Source organism: Watersipora subatra, chromosome 5 (assembly GCF_963576615.1).
Source record: "Watersipora subatra chromosome 5, tzWatSuba1.1, whole genome shotgun sequence".
Lineage (NCBI taxonomy): Eukaryota > Metazoa > Bryozoa > Gymnolaemata > Cheilostomatida > Watersiporidae > Watersipora > Watersipora subatra.
This window is the reverse complement of record NC_088712.1, coordinates 60,625,471-60,643,613: the sequence shown is the minus strand read 5'-3', so window position 1 is coordinate 60,643,613 and position 18,143 is coordinate 60,625,471. Positions and strand designations below refer to the sequence as shown.

General features: G+C 35.9%; 1 protein-coding gene and 1 pseudogene across 1 annotated transcript; both read left to right on the top strand.

Annotated features, from left to right (window-relative positions):
- Positions 1-6,252: 6,252 nt before the first annotated feature.
- LOC137397552 (RNA-binding protein 25-like) lies at positions 6,253-14,816 on the top strand (annotated as a pseudogene).
- A 34-nt stretch (positions 14,817-14,850) lies between these two features.
- LOC137397551 (octapeptide-repeat protein T2-like) lies at positions 14,851-15,786 on the top strand. Its single transcript, XM_068083843.1, has 2 exons — positions 14,851-14,888; positions 15,477-15,786. The coding sequence occupies exons 1-2, from the start codon at positions 14,851-14,853 to the stop codon at positions 15,784-15,786; spliced, it is 348 nt and encodes a 115-aa protein (XP_067939944.1).
- Positions 15,787-18,143: the final 2,357 nt, after the last annotated feature.

Here is an 18,143-nt window from a genome sequence, read left to right as displayed (position 1 = left end):
TGTCACAAAATTTCTGTTGCACAGCGCAACATGAATAAAAGTCAATGTGGAACCAGGTTTAGAGAGGCACTAAATTAGCTAAAGTTCCACGCAAAAAGTTTGTTTGAGCAACGTTACTTTGTGAGTTTGTAAAATGTAAACGATCTGTGAGGTTAAGGCACCGCTTTGACTATGCTTTTTTTTGGCCACGGCCGGTTTAAGCTTGTAGCCAGCTAGAAATCTAAAACAACCCTCTATTAGCTAACGGGCAGCAATTTTGGGTGGTGAGCCTGCATGGAACGGCCTCCTCAGTCCGGGCTGGTACCATCATGTCTCTTACCACCTGAATCTGACTTGGCAGCAGCCGCGTGTGCTTGTTCATACAGGTTATCGTTTGCTGTCAGCGGAAACCACAGGTTGCTGGAACTGCATAGGACACTGGTGGCTGCCAGAGTTAGCATTTTCAAACTAGTATCTTTGCCATACTGAAGAGCCGTATCAAAAAGCATATGACCCCATAGAATGGCAGCCGCGTTTCATCATCTATGAAAACCTGACTGTCACTTTCTTTGAGTAGGCATCTTGTCCTCTGAGGGTGCCTGTCAAACACTTACTTGCTTAGCAAGTTTGTGGTGAATCTGTTATCAATCAAGGACTGAATGGTTCACCATTCTAATTTTCCGAAAAATTAGTAGTTTGCGGAATGGTGTCTGTTGAGAGCTTGTGCCCTGAATCGGCTCAGCACCGTTGATCGGCTCAGCAATACTTTTGCTTTGCAAGGCAAGATCACTGGCGCCAGGTGCTCTTGAGTTTGTGGTCCAGGGTTTTTTTGGTTCCGGTTTTAACCAAACTTCTGGAAATGGGGCCTCGCTCAAGCTCCGGTTGTGTCTCCTCAACGGGGCCACATTTTAAGCACTCCATCTCCAGCTTTTTCAAGGCATCATAATAATTTCTGATAGCTATGGTAGGAGACTTTCATGTCATCTCTTAACTTCTGGACCTGTGAAATGTTTGCGCCACATCACCATTATGGGTGGATATGGCAGAAGGTCCCTGTGTCATCTCCCTGTTGCGAGTGGCTATGGCAGAAAATCTTTGCATCACCTACTCCTCTTTCCTTGAAACCTTGCCAGCTGGATTTCTATACATATACATGTATATATACATATATGTATATATATATATACATATATATTATATATACTGTTTATCTTATATATGTATTTATATATATACCTATATATATACTATATATATACATATACATACTTTATATATGAATATGTATATATAAATATATACAGTATACATATAACTATATATATATATATATATATATATATATGTATATATATATATAAATATATAGTCTTCTACAGCCAAGTAAATGGCCGCTCTTGTCCTCATTTACACGCCAGGCCGACCCGATCGGCTTACTGGGTATCGCACTTTCAGGCCGAATTACTCTCTCATTTTATGTCGGGTATAGTTTCTCTCCTCCCGAAGAGGCTAAGACGGTTTCCTAGGCATGGCTCGGAAGCTTGGATATTGGGTCTATTTTGACTGTGGACCCTAGTATACCTTGCCACCAAAGTACACACAGCAAGTACACACAGCAAGTACAAACAGCAAGCACACACAGTAAGTACACACAGTAAGTACATACAGTAAGTACACACAGTAAGTACACACAGTAAGTACACACAGTAAGTACACACAGTAAGTACAAACAGTAAGTACACACAGTAAGTACACACAGTAAGTACACACAATAAGTACACACAGTAAGTACACACAGTAAGTACACACAGTAAGTACACACAGTAAGAGCTGTTAAATTTACAAAGATTAACATTAACAAAAATGACATAATCTTTTCAATTCAAGTTTTTTAAAGACAAAGTTTTAGAATGAAATATAGAAATTGCTTAAACATTTTTAGTAAACCTACAATACTAACCGTTTTAAAGGAATGACACATAGTAAAAGCTGATAAGTTTTTTATCGAAAGACGACATAATCCTTTCAACTAATGTTTTCTATAAACAGAGTTCTAGAATAGGACTTATGAAGGGTTTGTCAAAGCTGTTTGTCAAAGCTGTTTGTCAAAGCTGTTTGTCAAAGCTGTTTGTCAAAGCTGTTTGTCAAAGCTGTTTGTCAAAGCTGTTTGTCAAAGCTGTTTGTCAAAGCTGTTTGTCAAAGCTGTTTGTCAAAGCTGTTTGTCAAAGCTGTTTGTCAAAGCTGTTTGTCAAAGCTGTTTGTCAAAGCTGTTTGTCAAAGCTGTTTGTCAAAGCTGTTTGTCAAAGCTGTTTGTCAAAGCTGTTTGTCAAAGCTGTTTGTCAAAGCTGTTTGTCAAAGCTGTTTGTCAAAGCTGTTTGTCAAAGCTGTTTGTCAAAGCTGTTTGTCAAAGCTGTTTGTCAAAGCTGTTTGTCAAAGCTGTTTGTCAAAGCTGTTTGTCAAAGCTGTTTGTCAAAGCTGTTTGTCAAAGCTGTTTGTCAAAGCTGTTTGTCAAAGCTGTTTGTCAAAGCTGTTTGTCAAAGCTGTTTGTCAAAGCTGTTTGTCAAAGCTGTTTGTCAAAGCTGTTTGTCAAAGCTGTTTGTCAAAGCTGTTTGTCAAAGCTGTTTGTCAAAGTAAGATAATACTCTAAATACAAACTCCGGTGAATTCAGAGTTTACTATCAGACATTTATTGATCTGTTTGAATGCTGTATGACTACCTGGTGTGTGTTGAGTACTATCAGACATTTATTGATCTGTTTGAATGCTGTATGACTACCTGGTGTGTGTTGAGTACTATCAGTCATTTATTAATCTGTTTGAATGCTGTATGACTACCTGGTGTGTGTTGAGTACTATCAGACATTTATTGATCTGTTTGAATGCTGTATGATTACCTGGAGTGGGTTGAGTACTATCAGACATTTATTGATCTGTTTGAATGCTGTATGATTACCTGGAGTGGGTTGAGTACTATCAGACATTTATTGATCTGTTTGAATGCTGTATGATTACCTGGAGTGGGTTGAGTACTATCAGACATTTATTGATCTGTTTGAATGCTGTATGATTACCTGGAGTGGGTTGAGTACTATCAGACATTTATTGATCTGTTTGAATGCTGTATGACTACCTGGTGTGTGTTGAGTACTATCAGTCATTTATTAATCTGTTTGAATGCTGTATGACTCCCTGGAGTGTGTTGAGTACTATCAGTCATTTATTAATCTGTTTGAATGCTGTATGACTACCTGGTGTGTGTTGAGTACTATCAGACATTTATTGATCTGTTTGAATGCTGTATGACTACCTGGTGTGTGTTGAGTACTATCAGTCATTTATTAATCTGTTTGAATGCTGTATGACTACCTGGAGTGTGTTGAGTACTATCAGTCATTTATTAATCTGTTTGAATGCTGTATGACTACCTGGTGTGTGTTGAGTACTATCAGACATTTATTGATCTGTTTGAATGCTGTATGACTACCTGGTGTGTGTTGAGTACTATCAGTCATTTATTAATCTGTTTGAATGCTGTATGACTACCTGGTGTGTGTTGAGTACTATCAGTCATTTATTAATCTGTTTGAATGCTGTATGACTACCTGGTGTGTGTTGAGTACTATCAGTCATTTATTGATCTGTTTGAATGCTGTATGATTACCTGGAGTGGGTTGAGTACTATCAGTCATTTATTGATCTGTTTGAATGCTGTATGATTACCTGGAGTGGGTTGAGTACTATCAGACATTTATTGATCTGTTTGAATGCTGTATGACTACCTGGTGTGTGTTGAGTACTATCAGTCATTTATTAATCTGTTTGAATGCTGTATGACTACCTGGAGTGTGTTGAGACAAATATATTCAATCACTTCAGTGTCTCTGACTAAATCATAATAATCAATGGAGGTGATACTGAGTATGGGCTCTGCCAGTAGTTCAGGTTCAGGTTCGTATTCACCTAAAACCAAAATAAATTTTGAGGTCAGAATATTAGAATTGCTTCAAATTATAGCCTATGGAGCTTTTTCGTTTGTTGTTCCCTTCTCTACATCTTGTACTCCCTTCAGGTTTTAGGACAGTTTTTTCTTGTTTGAGTTACAACTCATGTATCATTGAGCTGTAACATGTTTAAGTTGCATCAGTTGCAACTCAAACCAAAAAATGTCGTTATTTGTTAATCAATTTTACATAGTTTTAGGGTATTTCAAGTGCAAGAAAAAACTAACATAATATTATAGCAGTTAATCTAGTTAATTGGTAAAATTATAGTCACCCATATTAGTACTAAATTTATAATGAGCATATGTACTCTCAAAGTAAGGCAAATGCAAGAGATTAGAAAAATCAAGACAAAAATGTACTCATATTTCAGATCTCAAGCCTTAACTTGATATTTTTTCTATTTCTACACAAAGTCGATAAAAGTACTCATTAAATCGTTCAGCTAACCATTCTAAAAAATGTAACTTTTATTAAAAATGCTGTATTCGTAGCTTTATGCTTATATCAAATATACGTCTTACCGATAGATAGGTCGCACAAGCTGTAATAAGCCCATTTATCAGGATCAGATATAAAATCACAGCCTTCCAGTGGGTGTATTTCATTTCCAATTCTTGCAAAGTCAGTGGAATAAGCTTCATATAGAACATCTGTTGTAAACACAAAGGCTTAAATGCTGAAAATGTTATATAATTATATTTTGTTGTTATGTTTAAAATATATTGTTGTTATACGTAAAATTCCTTTTTTGATTAGCTGTTGTTTAAAGTTTAACATGCTAAATAAGCAGAGTTGCTCTCAAAATTCTATAATCTGTAAACTATTAGTTTGCAAAACAAGATTTAGCAAATTAGTTCTTTAAGTGAAATATATTCAACTTATCAGACATAAAACGTGATAAGTTGAGCTCACCATTACTGCCCTCAGGTTTAAGGTCCAGAAAGAGCATCACACCTCTTTCATCATCACTAAGCATCATGAATGTTTCGTTTGGAGGAATAACCATCAAGCTATTTATTTTTCCAAAGTTCAAAGCATCTGTCTTATGCCAAGCCGTAGAATCTAGTGGTTCAGTTGCAGTTGCACTAAAAAGAATATAAAAACCTAATGGCTATAAAAATCAACAAGTTGAAGCATTATTTATTTCACCTGAAATTGAGCTGATAAAAAACAAAAAATATAGAAATAATTTAGTTGTTTTTTGTATGAATTGAATCAGTTTAGACATTCTTCTTGCTGGTCTTGTGAATGTCCATTTATACAAAAAATGGGCTAACATTTCCACTTATGAGAATTTTTGCAAATCTAGTTTTTGTACCAAAATAAGTTTATTTCTTGAAATGCACCGTATGCAAGGAGAAGATAAGAAATCAGGAATGCAAACATAAAATGCTCTTTTGGCTCTAGATTAACACTGTAGGTAGATTTTACTGATATACAGTTGTACTTGCACTACAAAAAATGCAACAATATGAAAGCTATATTAGAAAAGTGGTTTTAATTATTTTCTTAAAATTTGCAACATACTAAAAGTTTTCAGCATCGTTCAATGAATTTTTTAAAATTTTTAACATTTAAATGTATATGGAAAATAATGAATTCATTATTAGATTCTTTTTCTGATCTATAGAAACACGGTTTTAAAAGTTGATTGGCTAACTTTGGTATTTTTTGCTGTACAAAAAAAAGTAATTAAGACTAAGAGTGTCTTGAAATTGATTTTTAATCTCAGTATATACTTTAGTTTTTGCCTTCGCAATTTAATTTAAGTCAGACTACATAAACAAACTAAAGTAGACATACCTACCTGAACAAAATAGTAAAGGGTCCTACCTGATATACCGAATAAATGTCTCATTGTCAAAGTTGAGCATCGTAGCATTTTCAAAGTTCTCAACATAACTCGTCAAGTCATATCGGTTAATACCTGCAAAACATACAGTATCTAAACAATTTCATTTCTAAAATCTTTCACGTCTCATAATAACTGCTTCTGGAAATTCTGAAATGTTTTTAATAAGACTTCCTACATCAGTGAATTTTTAAAACAAATCAGACCAACAGCATTAACAGTTTAGTTAATTAAATAATTTTAATTAATATTTCTTTAACATTTTACTTATTAACAATGCTTGGTTGATGCGCTGATAAGCTTATGTTAGCGTTCGCATGTATATAATTACATTCTACCACTTTTATTCTGCTTAATTGCACAGGCTTTCAAAAACAAAAAGAAATCTATTACAAAGCTAGTACGTACAGTATCTACATGCCGATGTCATGTCTTCTTGGTACCTGCACAAACACACAGGCAACTTAACTGTTTAACAAGTAATTTGAATGCTTGTTTTTAAATTATTTTGTATTTTATTGTCTATCTTTTAAGTCAAGATCTTTTAAGTTTTTAAGTTGATGCGTTGCAAAAATTGGTGCTTTTGCATTGTTTACTAGATCTTACTTAACAGAGACAAAGAGACAGACAGAGACTGACAGGAAAACAGAGACAGAGCCAGATGGAAAGATAAACAAGCAAATAGACGAACAAACAAAAATACGGACAAACAAAGAGATAGACAGACAAAGAGACGGAGAAAGACAGAGAAAAAGATGGAGAAAGATGGAGAGAGACAAAGAGAGACAAAAAAGAGAGGCGGAAAGAGGTGGAGAGAGGTGGAGAGAGCCGGAGAGAAGCGGAGAGAGGCGGAGAGAGGCAGCGAGAAGCGAAGAGAGACGGAGAGAGGCAAAGAGACGGAGAGACAAAGAGAGACGAAAAGAGACGAAGAGAGACAAAGAGAGATGAAAAGAGACGAAGAGATACGAAGAGAGAAGAAGAGAGGCGAAGAGAGAAGAAGAGAGAAGAAGAGAGACGAAGAGAGACGAAGAGAGGCGAAGAGAGAAAAAGAGAGGCGAAGAGAGAAGAAAAGAGAAGAAAAGAGACGAAGAGAGACAAAGAGAGATGAAGAGAGACGAAGAGAGAAGAAGAGAGGCGGAGAGAGAAGGAGAGAGACGAAGAGAGAAGAAGAGAGAAGAAGAGAGAAGAAGAGAGACGAAGAGAGACGAAGAGAGACGAAGAGACGAAGAGAGATGAAAAGAGACGAAGAGAGACAAAGAGAGACAAAGAGAGACAAAAATAGACGAAGAGATACAAAGAGAGAAGAAGAGGGGCGGAGAGAGAAGAAGAGAGAAGAAGAGAGACGAAGAGAGACGAAGAGAGGCGAAGAGAGAAGAAGAGAGAAAAAAAGAGATGAAAAGAGAAGAAAAGAGACGAAGAGAGACAAAGAGAGACGAAGTGAGACGAAGAGAGAAGAAGAGAGACGAAGAGACAAAGAGAGACAAAGAGAGAAGAAGAGAGGCGAAGAGAGAAGAAGAGAGACGAAGAGAGAAGAAAAGAGACAAAGAGAGACGAAGAGAGACAGAGAGAGACGAAAAGAGATGAAAAGAGACGAAGAAAGAAGAAGAGAGAAGAAGAGAGGCGGATAGAGACGAAGAGAGAAGAAAAGAGACGAAGAGAGACAAAGAGAGACAAAGAGAGACGAAGAGAGACAAAGAGAGAAGAAGAGAGACGAAGAGAGAAGAAGAGAGGTGGAGAGAGAAGGAGAGAGACAAAGAGAGAAGAAGAGAGGCGGAGAGAGACAAAGAGAGACAAAAAGAGACGAAGAGAGACGAGGAGAGACGAAGAGAGACGAAGAGAGAAGAAGGGAGGTGGAGAGAGATAAAGAGAGATGAAGAGAGACGAAGAGAGACGAAGAGAGACGAAGAAAGATGAAGAGAGGCGGAGAGAGACGAAAAGAGGCGAAGAGAGATGAAGAGAGACAAAAAGAGACGAAGAGAGACGAAAAGAGATGAAGGGAAAAAGATGGAAAGAGAGAGACGTTAAAAGAGACACTTTCTATGTGTTCTAGATAAACCGCTATAAGCTGTCTAGGACCAGCGGCTACAAACAATCCCTAATCCTGCTTTTTTTGCAAAATATAAGTTTTCAAGCTCATATTTCTACATAATGTTACTTTACCATTTTCAACTTCTTGCCATAAAATGTTGCTATACGTTCCATCATGGTTCCAGTCTCGAACGAGTTTTCTTCCTACCTGTCCACCAGCTGAAGTGTATTTATCAGAACTCACTAACATTTTGCAGTCATCAAACCTTTGTCTGCTTAGCCAAACACATGCATGCAGGCCCTAAAACAGAGCAGGTAATTTTGTTCTGAAGTGCTATGGGTGTTTAGAAAGCTAGTAAGTACTGATAATGCAATGACAGCACAATATATTTGAGGTTTACTTTGTTGACTAGACGGTGGCTGCTATCACTGTACAAAAATAGTTTAAGTAAAAGGAGATGTGAATATATCACAACAACACTATCAAAATTTGCAATAGCAACAAAAAACCGATCACTATAGTTGTCTCAATCGTAAACACTGCTATTATTCTAAATTTATAATATTTACGAATTTTACTTAATAGCAAAATATGTTACAGTGTAAAAAGAACATTTAGTCATTGGCTAACAGCATGTGCTTTGTGTTTGGTTTTACTCCGACAGACAATAGAACAGGCCTGTATTCCCTGGTTGCAAGTTGGGGCGGCTAATGTTAGGCGAATAGTTATGAGCATCTGGGGGTTTGGAGGGGGCAGTGTAAGCCTCCCAACAGGTTTCTTGCATGTTGGGCCTCAACCGGGCATCTCATGTGAAGTTTTAAAAAATTTTATTGGAAAGTGTAAACATTTTTTCTAGTATTTGAGATTTGTTTGTTTTAAGTGATGTAACTGCCAGGACGTTTTCCGATTAAAATAGGCTAAACTTGACCGCAGTTAAAACGCTCAGAAAAAAGACATTTTTTTCTTTTGACCGTTTTATCAAAGATCAATTTTGCCGGTTTTATTCCAAGTTTATCCAAAGGTTTCTAAGCTTTCGTTGGGTCATTGCCAAGCAGATGTTTGTGAAATTTTTATCTTTCCCAAACCTTTATAAAAATTGTTAACAAGAGTATTTTGCCGATGATGATAATAATGACGCCTAAGAACTATTAAAAGTTGGCGTTTATTTCTATGGCTTGGAAGAAAGTGATAAAAACCGTTTCCGTAGACGTTGGGCAAATAACTGTTCGAATTAATGATGTTGAGGTTGAGTTATCTAAAGCAATTTATCATTGCGTGGGAACGGACCAAACAAAACCATTTGAGTTAGCCATGTGTTCGTAATAAAATTTTACATTTTATTCGTGGGAGAAATTATCCGAGTTTGACTGTATTTAGCCGCCAAAAATTCCTAAAATGTTGGGGCGGGTCAGCCGACTAGCCACCCCAGGGAATACGGTTCTGCAATAGAAATAACTTACGTAAGAAGAAATGCTGAAAACAAACATCCTGGCTTCTTCAAAGTAGGCCATTCCATAGGCTTGCCCAACTTTTATACCAGCTATTGACAGAGTACCACTCGTACAATTACCTACATGTACATGTACAAGATTTATATTTTTAGAAAAGCAGCTTTTCTGCGTTTTAAACTGTACAAATATATAATTTTATGTTGTTGGCAATTATATTTGTCAACAACATAAAATTTGTATCTGCCAAAAAAAATTAGCATAGTTACATATTCTCTCATTTCTGTTGCTAGGATTATCAAAGCTGCCTATTACAGAGTCAAATATTCAAAACAAATAATATTATTATAAGAAATATTCAAAACACAAATATTCTTGTACATTGTTAAAATGTTTTGCACACAAGGTTCAGCACTGTTTGTAGATAGACACATATTAAAATCTATTCCTAGTATGGTGAGTAGTAGAAACTACTATCCTTAGTAGTTAATTACCCAATATGGTTGTTACTAATCTATTAGCTCTGTTGATCATCCTCAAACAAGATCTTGAATCTAGGAAGAACATATTGTAACCACTTTCTGATTGAATAAGATTTTCAGGGTGTATTATAATAGCATTGAATCCAACTCCATCCAAAGGGTCACGGTTTGATGTTTTTTGTTCATCACCATTACCAGCCAAATCTGTAAAGAAGTATCAATCGAACAGATTATTAAAGATTTGCTAACGCGCAATTGTTGCTTGTTTTGTTCAGAGGCAGTTTTAAAATGATATAAATATAAAAATATAATATAACAAGAAATGATTTTTAAAATTATATAACAAGAAATGTAGGTAAAAACTAAAGCTCAGAGTTTGAACTAAAACTTCGTTAAACCGCCATTGAACTGGCTTCAAAGTATTTTTATACATTTTCTTTTAAACGAACCAAAATGAGAGCACGTCCATTTTGCATCAAAATGAGAATGGTTTCTGGAATAGCGAACAGAAGCATTCAAACAAAATTACCTAAAACTACACCTTGAGGCAAGGTAAATACTTTTTGCTAATGCAAAATTATACAAAAAGTACTTCTATGTGAGTACTTCTATGTAAGAGACAAATTAGCTTTTCCATATGTAACGAAACTGACATACTTTAATAAAAGTCATTGTTAGCAAGTTATTACATATTTGATTTTTTTGCTATATTTGATCATGAGGATGTAAGCAGCAGTTATAAAAAGGTTTATTTACACTCGAGCTTACATTATATAACTTGGTAAAGCATATAAAAGTTATACAGATTACTATGTTCAAGTTATTTAAAACAACTGTGTAATAATTCACAAATGAGAAATAATGCAATTTTTATGATTTTTTGTATACGACATTAATGATTAAGTAAAAAAAGATTTCATATGCTTCTGATACCTACGAGAAACAGCTGTCTCTGCAATGCTAAGCTTATCGCCATTGAATTTCATTTGATGGATTACAAAGACTGCATACAATGTCACATATCGTCTGTCTGGTGGGTTGCAACCACGCACAAGCCTGCTATTATCCAACCTGTCGATCTAAAAAGTATGCAAGAGCTTAGTTCAACCAGTTTCACCAACTTATTATTAGTTTCTGTTGTATATAAACCATCGGCAACTATGCCTTTGAAGATGAACTTACAAGAAGGTTCAGCCAATTTTATCGGAAAGTATCGGTATTTTCCTATCAGTTGTGATTGTATTTATGTTTGAAAAAAGTTAATATCGGCTATTGTGTTAAGTTGAAGTGTTACACTCATAGACCTATTAACTATACTAGACTGGGCATTGCAAAGCCATGGTGTCCTACATAAGATAAATAATAGCCACATTCTTTGTGACGAAACGTCATTGATTTGTTCACTTTCATCTAGTCAGGTGAGTGAGTCATCATTGTTTACATTGAAAGAATGAAAACACACTTTTTTCGCTACATGTAATTTGACATAACTAGTAAAGTACACAAGATATTTGTTACAAATCTTAGATACATAGCTTACCTATACACTATGCATTTCCTACCTTGAAAATTTGTTAACATAAAGTTGAATATTTTATATGTAAAGTACCAGTAAAAATGTATATCGATCTATATATCTATATTGTATAGGTCATAGGTCTATCTGGTTATTCGTCTCAATTCTGTCAGCTTCTTTACAACTATAGACATCATAATCACTCTTTGGCTTGAGTTGAGTGTTTTAGCCGTAAGCAAGTTTTGTCGATTTTAATCTTAAAACATGCTGGCAGTGAGATCACCTTGAACATTAAAAACAATCGCAATTATAAAGAAATACCAATACTTTTAATAAAATCAATTAAAATCTATTTTGCAAGTTCATCTTTAAAGAAAAAATATATATGAAAATATTGTAAAGGTTTTAAGAGGAGGCAAATCTGCACACAAGAAGAGAGATTCTCCTAATATAATTTATCTTTGTTAGAACTGAACTAACACACTTCAATAGCTACATGATATTAGAATAATACTACATGTATGTTTTAGTATACTGGTGGGCTATTGTTTGTAGTTGAAAGGTTACAGAGGCCGACAGTAATAGCGATTGGGTTGCGAGTGCTTGTGGTAAGTATTATAACATAAACATACGTATATGTAGATAGAATTAGCGTAAATTCTAACAACATATTTTTTGCAAAAACAAGTTGTATTAGTTGAGATTAGTGATTTTTTTAAGATAAATGGGATTAGTTGGTTTACGGAAGGCCTTACAGGTAGAGTTCATTCTTTATATCTGTCCTGCGACATTACCATACAATATTAATCTATCTGTAATATTTTTATGATCTTTATTGTCAAAGCAATGAACAATAGATTTGTTCCACCAATAAATTTAAAAGACGACAATTTGGCTTTAAAGCTCAGATTATTAAGAATTTCAAAAACTAAATTCTGAAAATTAGAAAAAATATATATAAAAATATACGCTTTGCCTAGCGCTCTTCAGGGTTTGTTCTGATAGCCAACAAATTATATAGCTTTCAAGCAATCCATCGTTTTTTTAAAATCATCAATCCGTTTTGCACATGCGCTAGTTCGCAAAAATGCCGCCATATCTGCAGAAAGCTATCGTCTTTCTCCTATTTAATAGTATTTTTTGGTGTTGTTTTGAGGTTATAAGAAAAAAATTGTAAACAAAAGCATCGTTCGCAAAAATTAATTGCAGAAGCTTTGTGTTTTCAACAATATAAGTTGTCTACAAAGATGGTGGACAACGATAGAATGACATCCCGACAAAAAAAACAAGGATTGTGCTTCTGGAAAGGTCTCTGTCTCAAACTATTTGAAAAGCCTGGAGCCTTCAAAGGCGTTTTGGATAGAAAGCACTAAAATACCAAATATGTTTATAAAGCTTTGAAAAATGACTCGAATCATTTCAATTCTCATCAAAAAAAAAAAAAACATCCCAATTCAATTCCTACCAGTTTGTATGTTATATAAACTGGTATGTTATTATATGTTGTGTGAGAATTGATTTAATTCACAATTAATTGCAAAAACATCCCAATTCAATTTTTGATTCTTTAGCTATCTTAACTTCAATGGCACGATTTAATCAATTTTCCCAGACCAACAAAATCAGTTATATATCAATTCTTACAAAAATTGACCTATGACATTATATCAAAATAGCAATAAACCGCACAATATCGCTAATTTAGCTACACGCATTAGATCAGTCTATTGAGCGTTTGTATAGCAAAATTCAACTATTTCACTATGGATTTTATTGCTTTTTTTGGAGGAATTAAGTCATGCCTACCATTTTTGCTGGCATACACTCGGTATTCTTGCTGTAAATGCAGAGTTTCTGTTGTTCACTTCAATTTAAAGCTTTTTAGAATTAGACAAAATTTCTGCATAAGAATCAATGCATTTAAAAACAAATAGGAGGTTAAATTTTTTTTTAGTTCGGTGAATCCGGCTGCAAAAGAAAAAAGCTATCATTTTTGCAGTTTGATCAAAATGCAGACACACATTATCTACAATAAAAATGTATTAGCCAAAGATATCATTGGTTCAATGTTGAAGGACTTCACTAGCCAAAATACATTTAAGTTGCCATTTTCAATATTTCTTTCATTCGTCTTAAACCAGAAATGAAAAACAATTGAAACCACGATTTTATGCTGTTTTGTGAGTAAAGGGAAACTATGCAGCTGGTTCATTTTGGCACGATGATAACCTAACTTACTTAATTTAGTGTGGCAAAGTTTTGAGTAAATCTAACATCAATGCATATCAAGATTGTTGTCTACATAGTATAGTTGCAAAGCCAAGTCATTATAAATGCTTTTTAGTAGAATGAACGATTTTCATGAGCAGCTATAAAGCTTATAAATAAGCTTATTGTCCTTGCACAGACAAACCATAAAGCTAGTGCGTAGTACCTATTACTCATCAATAAGCTATGTGCAGTGATAAGGTATTTTTAAAAACATGGTAAAATGGGACTGCACTGACATCTGTACTTTGGCTCACATCAAGTAACAGATTGTTTTACTTAAGACATCACTACCCATGTGAAATTTCCTGGTGCACTATGACTCGAGTCGTTTTGCTTATTGAAAATAGAGAATCGAGTCAATTCCTCTATAATGACAGTAAAGACTCGATTTGATTCAATTCTTACTGGTAGAATGCTCTGAGTTGATACAATTCCACAGTAAGTAAAGGATACCAGAAAATTGATTCTTTTCAATTCATTTGTGAAGTGATCCTAAAGCTTGCTCGAGCAAATATGCTAACTCGAGTGCTCATTTTTGCTGGATACTACGCCAAAACTACAATCTTCTGAATTATTAGGTTGTAACCTGATACTATGAGTAAACTATCTTACTACCACGTAACCAGCAGAGTTATCCAGTGGCGATACATTTTTATACTTACTCTGTATGTCATAGCAATGCTTCTTTTGTAATGTGCTCCTTCCAACTGAGAGAGAGAGAGAGATGGAAAGAGACAGAGCAAGACGGAGAGAAAACAAAAAGAGAAAAAAGGGAGAGACAGGAAAAAACGAAGAGGAAAAAGCAAAGAAAGAGAAATATAGAGAGGGAGGGAGAGAGAGAAAAAGAAAAAGATATGAAGACGAAGATGGAGACGAAAAGGGAAACGGAGAGGGAGATAGAAAAGGGGACGAAAACAGAAATGGAGATAGATGGAGAGACGGAGAGAGAAAAAGACGGAGTGGGACAGAGAAAACCAGAGAGAGGGCTAGAGATGGAGAGAGAGATGGAGGAAGAGACAAAGAAAGAGACGAAGAGAAAGACGAAGAGAGAGACGGCGAGAGATGAAAAGGAATGAAAAGAAAAAGAGTGTGACGAAGAGATAGACGAAGACAGAGACAAAGAGAGAGACGAAGAGAAAGACGAAAAGAGAGACGGGGAGAGAGACAAAAAGAGAAAGGGAGTGACAAAAATAGATACGAAGAGAGAGACAAAGAGAGAGACAGAGAGAGATTGAGTGAGAGAAACAGAGAGATAAAGATTGAGAGAAAATGATGAGGGGAGACGGAGAGACAGATGGAGAGAGAGTGTGTGAGAGAGAAGAGAGAGAGAGAGAGAGAGAGAGAGAGAGGAAAAAAGAGTGATAGAGACAGGTTTAGAGGAAAAATTACCTCAACCAATACTACTAATTACCTTTGGATCCAACGTTGCACAAACAATCTGTTTTATGTTAGGAAATTAGACAGGGGACAATTTTAGGCAATAAGAACACAGTAGAAGTATGCTCTTTAAGAATTTTATGATTGTGCTTTGAGATTTTCTCACGCGCAATGAGAATTCAAGGTAACTAAGAACTTTGTGTTCTGGGCATTACATTTCTTCCGTTTTACTCAGAAGGTCTACTCTTATGCCACTCGTCATTATCCAAATACTTTTTGTCACGATTCAATCTACCAGATACGTAAAATAATAATTATAAACAAACAACCTGTAAGAATTAGATATTTATTATTTAGGCTTGGTTACTATATGCTTGGTTACAATTCGCTTGGTTACAATTCGCTTGGTTAAAATACGCTTGGTTACAATACGCTTGGTTACAATACGCTTGGTTACAATACGCTTGGTTACAATACGCTTGGTTACAATACGCATGGTTACAATAGCTTGGTTACAGAAAAAAAGCAAAAAGAGAAGCGGAGAGAGAGGCGGAAAGAGAGAGGCGAAGAGTGAGAGGGAAAGAGAGGGAGAGAGAAGCAGAGAGGGAGACTGAGAGGGAGATTGAGAGGGAGATTGAGAGGCAAAGAGACAGAGAGGCGGAGAGAAAGAAGCAGAAAAAGAAAGGCGGAGAGAGGGAGGCGGAGAGAGAGAGGTGGAGAGAGAGGCGGAAAGAGAGGCGAAAAGAGAGGCAGAGAGAAAGGTGGAGAGAAAGAGAGAGGAGATGGAGAGAAAGAGAGACCATTCAATCTACCAGATACGTAAAATAATAATTATAAACAAACACCCATGTAAGAATTGGATATTTATTCTTTAGGTTTTGTCATAATAAGCTTGGTTACAATAAACCTTACACTATTTCTCTTCATAGAAACCTGCTGAAACTTGATATGATTGGTTAAACTGAATGTGTAAAAATGACTTGACCCGTCACAGAAAACATAGAACTTACCATTAAATGCAGTAGTAGGGTAACACCTGCATATTGTGAGAATTCTATTAAAGCGGGCAGTTTTAAATGTTGTCGGATGTATACATTTCAGTTATAACTTAACACTGCCTTCTCAATTATAATCTTTACTTTAAAACAAGCTTTTCTATCCGTCAAAAACCACGGTTAGAGGTTAAAAAAAGATTGCTTTAAACTGATCTAAAACAAGCAACACCAGCACCTGGCACGCTACCACCTGAGCCAATCAATTACCTTTAAAGTTTTTAAAATTATAGTGCATAAACTTACTTTTCTGTCCTTTATTTGAACACCTAGCAGTCTTTTACAGTACTCGAAGCTGCTGGTGTATTAGTAACTATAACAGTATTTGTGTTCAAACTCTTAGTGATATTTGCCAAATATTGTCATGAGATGTCACAATGGCATGTAAAAAGCTGGTGGCATGCATACTAAGTTGTATAGTTGAGCTGTTGACAAAAAACTCTGCAAAGCCTGCAGGTTAGTTGATTTATAAACTGATTATGCTATCACTTACCTGAAGCAAACCAGGAATAGTATACTGGCAGATAGGAAAATTCAATTCCTGAGCAGAAACTGTGTGAATATCTGTTAACTGCACACGAGCTGAGACGAAAGGATGGATTTTGCTGTAATAAAATCCAAACTGGTTTTTATTGCTGTTACTCGCCAGATACATGTAACCTTATATAAAGCCTGCTAGTGATTCTCCACCAATATTATAGTCTACTGTAAAGTACCCAACTTCCCAACTCAGCCCGGTCAGGAGTTTAGGCACTTTACTTATTGCCACTAACTATAGGAGCGCCTGCATTGATAAATGGTATTACTAATCATATAGTACATATATTTGCACACAACTGTATTATAATCATATCGCAAGTCACAAGCATTGCTGCTCTAAACTTCATGGTCAGTGTGTGATACCCTTATATCCTTGGCTCTGTGGTAAGCTCCGCCCTCTAGTGAATACTAGTGATCAGAGCCGTATAGCTTCACAGAGTCCCGCGATAAAATCCGGAAACAAAAATGCTTGTTTCCAAACAAACTCGATCGACATATTGATCTCTAATGGAATATTCTTACCTCGCTCTCAACATCTCACTTTTTTGCATTTACTTTACTTTTTTACAGAAAAATTACTGGTAGTTTTTTGTAGAAAATTTGGTTTTCTTTCAAGTGGTGTAGGCCTATAATACAACAATCAATTTTAGAGTGACTGCCAATGGCACTAATTTTTTGTGGTTAGTGTTGCGACCTCTCCATTATAACTTATACAAAACAATTGTGGGTGTGGCCTGTTTGTTTGGAACCCAGCGAGCTCCTTTATACGGCTCCATTAGTAACGGGACTCTGTGAAGCTATACAGCTCTGTACTGTCAGAGTCGTATAGCTCTACAAAGTCTCGAGACCAAAACCGGGAACAAAAGCGCTTGTTTCCCAACCAACCCGATTGACATACTGATCTCCAATGGGATATTCATACCTCGCTTTCAATACCTCACTTTTTTGCATTTATTTTACGTTTTCACAAACAAATTATTAGTAACTATTTGTAGGAAAACTGGTCCTCTTTCAAATGGTGTATGATACAACAATTAATTTTAGAGCGACTGCCAATGGGAGTAATTTCTGTTGGTTAATGTTGCGGCCTTTCCTTTATAACTTATATAAAAATAGTGGGGGCGGCCTGTTTGTTTGGAAACGAGCAAGCTATCATCTACGCTTCTGGTGGTTGCGGGATGCTGGGAAGCTATACGGTTTTGGTCGTGGTGGTCATGTTTGACAGTGATAGCAGTGCTTAGCCGGGTGGCTACGTTTACGTGTTCCTCGCTTTTTTGATCATGCAAATGTGCAGTCGGCTAGTGATGGTTTTGTTGGCTGGCGAATTGTGTAAGCTTGGTTCACAGTATATCGCTGTACGTAACCGTTTTTCTTTCAGTGATCATCGTTGACTATGTGAACAGTAAATCAATGGCATCGATGAAGCAACGCGGACACTCCAGGAAAGTTTGCAGCTGTCAAACTTTCCCGATATTTTGCCGAGCGTCGACTACCGCTTTTTAATTGTGAACTATTTCGGCGGTGGTAATTTGCATTTGCCGATAGCGTGATTCATTTTTGTTAAAGAATAGTCGCTGCGGGGACTAGTATTTG

Bases quoted from the DNA above. Each gene is read 5' to 3' on its own strand.
- LOC137397551 (XM_068083843.1), top strand. From the start codon at position 14,851: ATGATGAGGGGAGACGGAGAGACAGATGGAGAGAGAGT. The intron at 14,889-15,476 runs GTGTGAGAGAGA...GCTTGGTTACAG, and splicing joins GAGACAGATGGAGAGAGAGT to AAAAAAAGCAAAAAGAGAAG.